At 37.4% G+C, this 8,769-nt stretch overlaps 1 protein-coding gene across 1 annotated transcript in view; it reads left to right on the top strand.

Moving 5' to 3' along the window:
* ASAP1 (ArfGAP with SH3 domain, ankyrin repeat and PH domain 1) overlaps positions 1 to 8,769 on the top strand; it is a gene marked incomplete at both ends in the record, with an annotated part of 48,252 nt that overhangs the window by 20,406 nt on the left and 19,077 nt on the right. The window contains 5 exons of the mRNA XM_010150204.1: positions 1,267 to 1,430; positions 2,929 to 3,062; positions 4,137 to 4,228; positions 4,980 to 5,166; positions 7,171 to 7,256. Coding sequence (XP_010148506.1) covers positions 1,267 to 1,430; positions 2,929 to 3,062; positions 4,137 to 4,228; positions 4,980 to 5,166; positions 7,171 to 7,256 — 663 coding nt within the window. The remainder of the gene's footprint in view (positions 1 to 1,266; positions 1,431 to 2,928; positions 3,063 to 4,136; positions 4,229 to 4,979; positions 5,167 to 7,170; positions 7,257 to 8,769) is intronic.

The following is an 8,769-nucleotide window of genomic DNA, read 5'->3' as shown; positions in this document are numbered from 1 at the left end:
CCCCCCCATGATTTTTTTTTAAGCATTTTCTTTTAAGTACAAGTTCTCAGATTCTGTGCCCCTAAAAATGCAGAAAATGCATGTGTATGAAGTATATAATACACAGTTCCCATATACCAGTTCAGACTCTGAATCTGTATTGGAAGATTATATACTTTAATTTCCCTGTGAAATTCTTTAAAGTTTATCTTTGCATTATTATTTCAGTCAGAAATTAGGAATTTCAATCTGTAGTTCTCTTAGTTTGTTTAGGTGACCATAGCTCTTTCAGCACATTTCAGAAGACTGACGATAGCAGATAACTGGGATACTGTAAACAGAAAATGGATTGAGGACACTGCTAATCTGAAGTACTTCTGTGTAAAACGTGTATTTGCAATAGATCTAAAAACATCTAAAATCACTCTACCTGGGAATATTTTTTTTTAACTTGCTCCTTTTCTAAATTAGGCAACACTGCAGGTGTAGTGTGCTTGTCCTTCGTGTAACTGCTTTCCCCTCTTTACCTCCACTTGCAGGGCAGCAGTCACTGAGAGGGGATTTTGTTTTTAATTAAAAACATCACTGTGTAAACAAAATGTTGTGCGGGGAGGGGAAACTGGTGCCTGAAATACCATTAAAGAGTCTTAATTTGTTGCAGTCAACAGTTGCTTTTAAATTTCTGTGTTGGCTATCAATGTCATTATCCTCCTGTCATCTTATCGTCCTTATCCTGTTTGTTGCCATAGCAATTTTCATTAATTTGGATATTACAGTCTGATTAGTGCACAGAGACCTGCGTTTTGAAAGGCAACTAGACTTCAACACGTTCAAAGATGTGATTGCTGTCTGCACTGTGAGGAGAGATGCACGCTGGAGAAAGCTGTGGTTATAGTTTTCCCCTTTAATTATGGGATACACTTCAGGAAGACCTTGGGCAACTACTTATAAACCTGTTAAATTTACAGGAGCTTAACTGCACCCTTTCTCTTCCACAGCTACAGCTTATTCAAGGAACCTGAGAACTGTTCTGCTTTGGCTTTAAAATTGTTTACCAAAGGGACTTTAGAATTAAGACGTTTTCTCTTTGTCGTTTCTCAGTCTTACTTAACTCTTCTTGGATCTTCCCTTTTCTGTCTCTCACTTTTCCCCCACCCAGTCTCTCCCACAATACAGTCCTTCCCTATATTCCCACTAATATTTTGTTCCTGGCAAGCTTTTTACAGTTTGTAGATTAACTTGTATTTGCAAATGCAGATCTTCATTAAGGTCTTTATCTTGTGCTAGATGGATATCAGTATTGACTAACAGCAAAGAAGAAGCACTAAATATGGCATTCCGTGGAGAGCAGAGCACAGGGGAAAACAGTTTAGAGGATCTGACAAAAGCCATTATTGATGACATACAGAGATTACCCGGAAATGAAGTCTGTTGTGATTGTGGCTCACCAGGTATCTCAGTTTGTTCATGTCATCAACTTCCTGTTGGGAGCAAAGTAATTTCTTTAAAGAAGTGTTTGTAGAGTGCAAACTAATTTTCTAAGTGATGTCTTGATCAGTCTTCAACCTGTTTTTAAAAGAACAAATGTGACTTTCATCCGTTAGTTCCGTTTAATTCACTAAAATATTTTTGTGTGTTGTCTGTGCTTACTTCCAGCAGTTCAAGCCCCTCTGGAGTTTGAACTGTTCTTGTTGCACTGTCTCTAGATGCTTGTTGCACTTGAATGGAAGTTGCTTGGCATCACTGATCCTGTGCATGCTACTAAGTAGAAGTGAGTAATGCTTAGACAATGATTGTGGAAAAATTGACCTGGCCAGACTCTTACCCTGGGGTTTTATCTTGGCATGAGACTACAGGAATTGCAGTAGTCTCATGCGAAGAATGAAACCCAGAGCTGGAATCCTATATTATCTTCAGAAGTACAGAGTTACAGGTCAGTTGTGTGCCGCTTAGAGCTCGAGAGGAGTCCACCTGTCATAGTACTACTGAAGTGATGTGGTAGTTGGCAGCTGTTACAGCGTTCACATCTAAAGGCACACCTCAAGAAGGTGATGTTCATTTGGAACTGAGTAGATAATATCTAGCTTGAAGATGCTTACTGACGCGGAACTGATCCAAATAAGAAATACAAAGAGAAATATAATTATGTCAAATTCTAGAATCAGTTCATTCAGTCACTTTGTCATGTAAAACTATAGAAACTTTGGAGTACAGTTCTCATTCATCTTATAATTTATAGTGAAGTTTTATGCTGCCCTCCTGCACCCACAGCTTGCTTCTTTAAAACTCTTGACTTAATGCTTTTGACTTACGACTTAAGATCAAGGAGGAGATTGATTTGAAGACGTGTATGTGTACAAAATATGTCTGGAGCTTTTTCTTTTCCTTAAAACCTGTTCTTGCTTCTTAAGTAGCATTCATAGTATAAGATTTATTCTAATGTTACATTCAGATCTCCATGACAGTAATTTTTGGTTTCCTGGACTAGCAGTATTCCTTAAATTTTCTACAACATGCTACTATTTTACATATTGGAAAATGCTATAGTTAATTTTTTGAAGAAAGACTAAAGTTTTAAGTAGTAAAGATTAAAACTTCCAGAGGTTGCCAAGAGTGGAATTTGAAATCTGTTCCTTTTAAAAACAGGAAACAAAAGCCTTACCTTCCTTATACAAGAACCAAATCCTAAATGTATTCAAATATGGTCATTCAATATGGATTTGTAAGTGAATTCAGTGCCTTTGGGACTGTCCGTAAATCTGAAAAGCTTAATTCTGTTGGTAGTAATTTGTGGTGAAATTTGCACTGCAGTGTGGAAAACAGTGTGGAATATTCTTAGTTTTTAAAACATTAAATGAGGCATAATTTCAGAATACATTGGGTTTTCTTACCAACATTGAACACCTTTTCTTAAAGTTTTATTAAATACTTTGTTTTTCAATTTTACAGATCCAACATGGCTATCAACTAATTTGGGTATTTTAACCTGCATTGAGTGTTCTGGAATACACAGAGAAATGGGTGTCCATATTTCTCGAATCCAGTCTTTGGAACTAGACAAATTAGGAACGTCTGAACTCTTGGTAAATTGCTTCAATTTGGAATTTTAATTTTTTTTTAGTTAAATGTTGACCTGTATATAGGAAGCATTCAGGTTTGTAATTTAAGGGGTTTTTTGAAGGCATGGGTTTTGCAGAGCATTGTCTTCATAATTTTGTATGTGTTTTATGGGAGAGTTTTTTTACTTTTAAGAATTATTGATTCTTGGGACCAGTTGTCTCTTTTCGTGTTAATTTCCTGAAGTTTTGCAGAATGAATATTGACCTCCATTGCGACTAGTGCCACCAGAATTTTGTGTCTCATTATCTGATCTTGACTAAATCAGGGGAGTCTAAAATCTCATCTGATTAGAATAAATGAAAGCTAATTTAACTTGACAAGTGAGAATAACCATTGCTAATTTTGACAGAAAAATGTTGGATGAATCTTTTAATTTGATGGAAGAAACTCTGTGACATTGAAGTTACAAAAGGGATTTGGTGTGAGACTAATAAATAAAAGGACGAAAAATGCAAATAAAAAGCCTGTTACAGCAGGTTTATCTCCCCATCTGTGTTTGGCCTGTGAGAAGACACTTGTAACAGAAATTTGGTATGGGAGAAGATAGAAGGAAATTCTGGGTTTGTGTATAGGTTTAACATTAGCACTACTACTCTTTTTCAGAGAGCTGCAAAGTTACTATTAATTTAAATCAGATTTTACTAAGCATGACTTTCCAGTAGGTTTGAGCTTCTTTTCCAACAGTAACTTCCTGATCAGTGTACCAGCACTGTTTCAATGTTTGTGCTGCTAGTCCCTCATTCTGTTTTTATATTGGATATATACATATGTATTGGATTTTTATATTGGTCTCAAATACAAATAACTAGCTGTGACTGTGAAACCTGCTGTAGAAGTTTTGGGATGATAAGATTCATGCTTCAAAATATGTTTTAATTGCTTTCATATTTCAGTGTAATCACTGTGCTTTAATTTTGCAATCCTGTGTGTTCCATCTTTATTAATAAGTGTGGAAAATGCACATTAATAGTCCAGTTTTAGGTTGCTATTAGACCCTCAGAAAACCCCACCCTCTTTTTTTTTTTTTTTAATTGCAGCTGGCCAAGAATGTAGGAAATACTAGTTTTAATGATATTATGGAAGGGAATTTACCTAGTCCTTCACCTAAACCCAGTCCATCAAGTGATATGTAAGTACTGAATTTCTACATTCATTAACATAAAGTTTACTGTGGAATGTATGTGATATAAAATGTCTTAACCAGTAACCAGGCCATGGGAGGGCTAGGATGGCAGAGGACTGGGGTTTTGTACTCTGGAGTTTCTTAGAAGTTCAGTCTCTTGTCATGTAGTCACATTTTAGCTCCCTCAGCTTCTTGCTGTAGAAAACATAGGGTTTCAAAATAACATTATTTTGAAGCTTGAATGTTTTGAGTTTTGTAGTATACCCTCAGGTGATAAACACAGTTGGACTAAATGATGCTAGCTTCAGACACTGTCTTGAGACAGCAACGAGCTTTTTCTTCCTTACCTTGCTGTAGGAGTAGCACAGAGAGCACCACCAATGTGGTTTTCACACAGAGAACCTTTTAACCTATTATGCTTTTTCTAGCTGACTCAGTGTTTTTTCTTTTATCCTGTTTCTAGCATGGTTTTTTCATGCTTATCGTGTTTTTAACATGTTGATTTCTCATGTAAACATTATCTACATTTTAGGCTTTGTTTTTTCTTTTGTCTTAGTTCCCACAGGGAGAGTAACTTTCATATGTAAGAAGGCAGGATAAAATGGAATATGTCCCTTATTGTTTGCAAGAAAGACATGCATTGTAATAAATTACACAGTCTCTCCTCCCTTCTCAGCTCCTGAGCTAGGCAGGGTGATTTTAAATTGACCCATTTTCTATACATTTGTAATCCAAGGTCTATTTTTACATCCCACAGGACTGCACGTAAAGAATTTATCACTGCTAAATATGTAGATCATAAGTTCTCTAGGAAGACTTGTGCATCTGCAGCAGCAAAACTGAATGAGTTACTTGAGGCTGTCAAATCCAGGGATTTACTTGCACTAATTCAAGTCTATGCAGAGGGGGTAGAGCTAATGGAGCCACTGTTAGAACCTGGACAGGTAAGCTTAGCAGGTAAACAAAGCAGAGTGTTTTCAATGATGTGTAATTGTGAAAGGTCCAGCACCGAGGGCTGCAACCTTACATGCTAAAACAAGATAAATAACAGGTGGAAGTGGTGATTGTTCCTTCTCTGTGTGTGACATCCTCGTGGGGAGGGAGAAGACGACTCTATCTGTTGTTACCAGTTGGTCTAAAAGAGTGTGATAGTATTATACGCTGTTGTAGGTGTAACTGCAGTATGTGGAAAAGCACCTGTCCTGCAGTATGTTTCTTTTGGAAAAGACCCAGGGAGATGTCTTGACTTGATAACCCGGGGTCACCTGATAGCACAGGCAGTATCATATCTGCTTTTTAAGTAGCTGCTGAAGGAACACCTTTGTGACTGTACACAGGTGTCTGTTCACTCTGTGTGAGGAAAGAGTAGATCTGATGCCTTCACAACTTCTGGTGAAACATTAACAGAAATACAGTTTCTTTCACCCAGGAAGAGTTTGGGGTTTTTTAAATAAAGTTCAGAATACCTGATCTTCCCTCTGAAGTCAGTAACAGTTTTTCAGAAAAATCAATCCAGGTTGGCTTCAAGTATCCATGTAGAAATGTTGCTCAAGATCAACCTATTTTTATGGGTAATTGATACTATGTAACCACTTAGTTGGCAATGTTTTCTCCCATTACTTCTGAACCCAACTTGGAGAGATCTCTGAGAATGTTTTCACCAAGTTCTGTTAAAATAGCTAACTTGGCAAAGGACAGAGTGCTTGTCTGTGTCGAGTGGAGAGAGTAGGTTCAATGTAGTCTCAGCACCTGAGATACCACAAAGTACTTATCATGGAAACACATTAAAAATTCTCTGATTAGAAGATGAACTTTCTCTGTTTGTCACCCGTAGCCGTTACTGCAGAATTAGCTCTTTAGCATTTCTCAGCTATTACATTCTATCTACATTACATACCTAGAAAGGTATGAACACCAGTCAAAATGTAGTCTGCAGTTAGGACATTTATAGCGGCATTCTCCACTGTAAATTCTCTGGTGTTTAATAAAGCTTTTTTAAAAAATATGTGACTTTAATTCTAAATATACGTACTGTAACATACTTTTTCTAAATGCCCTTTATGATCAATAGTAGTTAATGAAATTTGAATTTAAATTAATTTCTCATGCAACTTTTAAACTGGATTACACATTATTTATATTTTCATTTAAATGCATTAATGCATGTGCTACATGTATAAAAAATAAAATATGATTCAGTTTAAGATCAACAAGGAGAATTCCTGTATCTGGGGAGGAATAACCCCATGCACCACTGCATGCTGGGAACCACCCTGCTGTAGAGCAGCTTTGCAGAAGATGACTTGGGGGTCCTGGTGGACACCAAGTTGAGTGTGAGCCAGCAGTGTGTGCTTGCAGCAAAGGTGGCCAATGGTATCCCAGGCTGCACTAGTCCAAGCATTATTAAAAAACCCCATCTGGACATGGTCCTGTGCACCTGGCTGTAGGTGGCCCTCCTTGGGCAGGGAGGTTGGACCAGATGACCTCCACAGGTTCCTTCCCACTTCAACCACTCTGTGGTTCAGTGTATACAGGACTGTGCTTTTTGTGGATGTTTTCACTGGTTTGGTAGGAAATAGTGTTGTGGCTATGCTTGGTGCTCACCAAGGTGTCATAAAGCAACAAGTACTGTAAACTCGTTTTATTTACTAGCAGCTACAATGGTTAAAGGCTCCTCAGGATTGTTCCGTCCAGCTGGGAAAAAGGGAAGACTTAGGGAAAAGTATCGAGAAAGCTATGATCTCAGAAAGTGTGATGCCAGTTCCTTTGAAGCACATGGTGTCTTTTAGAGATCAGAAAGGCAATGACTGTTTTCGGCATAATTTCCTAATATTTTTCTGTTGAAAGACTTGCTGTAAAAAAGCGAGTGATATGTATGTTGGTAGGTCTGGTATTCTGGACTTTGCAGAAATGACATAAAAATCTAACCTGTATTTACATCTGTTTAGGAGCCAGGTGAAACAGCACTTCATTTAGCAGTCCGGACTGCTGACCAAACCTCTCTCCATCTGGTTGACTTCCTTGTACAAAACTGGTATGGTTTGCTCATTTTTCATTAAATAAAAATGTCGATGTTCAACCTATCCTTCAGTGCTTTGGACAGTGTTTGCTCATCACTTACAATTGTTCTCCTTAAATTATTCTCTTGAAACATATCTAATACCTTGAGCTGAGCTTTGTACTCCTGATGAGTAAAGAGAGGGAAAGAAGTGTAGATTAAAAACATGTAAAGCAGCTATATAAAAATAGGATGAAAGGCAAAACCATGTAGAGCAAAAGAAAGCATCGATTTAAACACGTGACTCTATGAAACAATGCCACTGAATAGTTCAAGTAAAGGAGGGGTGACAAGTACACAAATACAGTAAATGTGCAAAGAAATTGTAAGAGTAAAGAACAAGCATCTTTCTGAGAAATTATGAATAGAAGCTAGATTTTTGGAAAAGGTGTTCCACTAGTTAATAACCTGTATTAAAGCTATTGAGAGCATAATCTTAACCAGTAATTTTCAACATCTAGTTTATTGGCTGAGCTGTTCTTTGTTGTCAAGAGATCTGTTCATAGAAGTGAGAAACCTTAAGGAAAATGCTGTAGTGGTACAACATTATTTTTTTATATATTTTGCAATACAGGTAATGAGTAAATGAGACCAATTCCAGCCCACTCCTATAGTATGCTATTAGGTGGAAGAAGCAGCAGTCCCTTGCTGTGTCGGATGGTGGATTTTGCAGAGCGGTGAGGGAGGAGGGTTGGGGAAGCACAGACTCATCACAACTTGCTTGAGCTGGCAGGGGAAGGCCTGACAATATTTTAAGTTCTGTTTTTCCCTCAGCTTAGAGTCATACCTGGCATTGAAATGCAGTCAGTGAATAGTCTTTTTTTCCCGCTTCCCCTCTCCAGTGATTTGTGTAGTGTTGTATATATGGAGAATTAGAGAGGAAATTAGGTCTTCTGGCAACACCACAGACTTCGAATCCATGTTCCTGCCACTATCTCTTGGGCAGTGTGGACTACCTGTGTAACTTATACTTAAACTTTATTCTACTGCTACTCCCTCCTGTTAAAGGGAGTGCTGACTATTGTAGGAGTGTTATTAAAGCAAAAAATAAAAAATAAGCTACTAATATTTGAAAGCTGTTTGAGATCACAATCTGAAAAATGTTTTAGAAGCACACATTCTTATTTTGAGCATTAGTAAAGGATTTGTTGTTTTGGATGATCATATAAAGTCATTTTATTTAGTTATAAAGCTTCAGAGTTTCTTCAGACAGCTATCGTCTTTTATGTGGTTCTGTCAGCTGCCTGTATTTATTTCTCAGTCTCAGATTTAAGAGTGTCTTTACAACCATATGGACTCTGCACTTACTGTTCAGTGTGGGTAATACTGAGTGGGAGAAAAGCTGTCACCTTCTGAGCTTTTCATTTTTATAAATGCATTATATTGATCCCCATATGTCAGTAACTTTTTTTTTTTAGTAGCATTGTTTTAGAGATTGAAGACTGAAGGAAGTACAGTTCTAAAAAGCCCAGTGAACCCCTTTGCGCAG

The sequence above is a fragment of the Eurypyga helias genome, unplaced genomic scaffold (genome assembly GCF_000690775.1).
Source record: "Eurypyga helias isolate BGI_N326 unplaced genomic scaffold, ASM69077v1 scaffold10904, whole genome shotgun sequence".
Lineage (NCBI taxonomy): Eukaryota > Metazoa > Chordata > Aves > Eurypygiformes > Eurypygidae > Eurypyga > Eurypyga helias.
The sequence above is the reverse complement of the archived record's forward strand: the minus strand, read 5'-3'. Positions and strand labels throughout refer to the sequence as shown.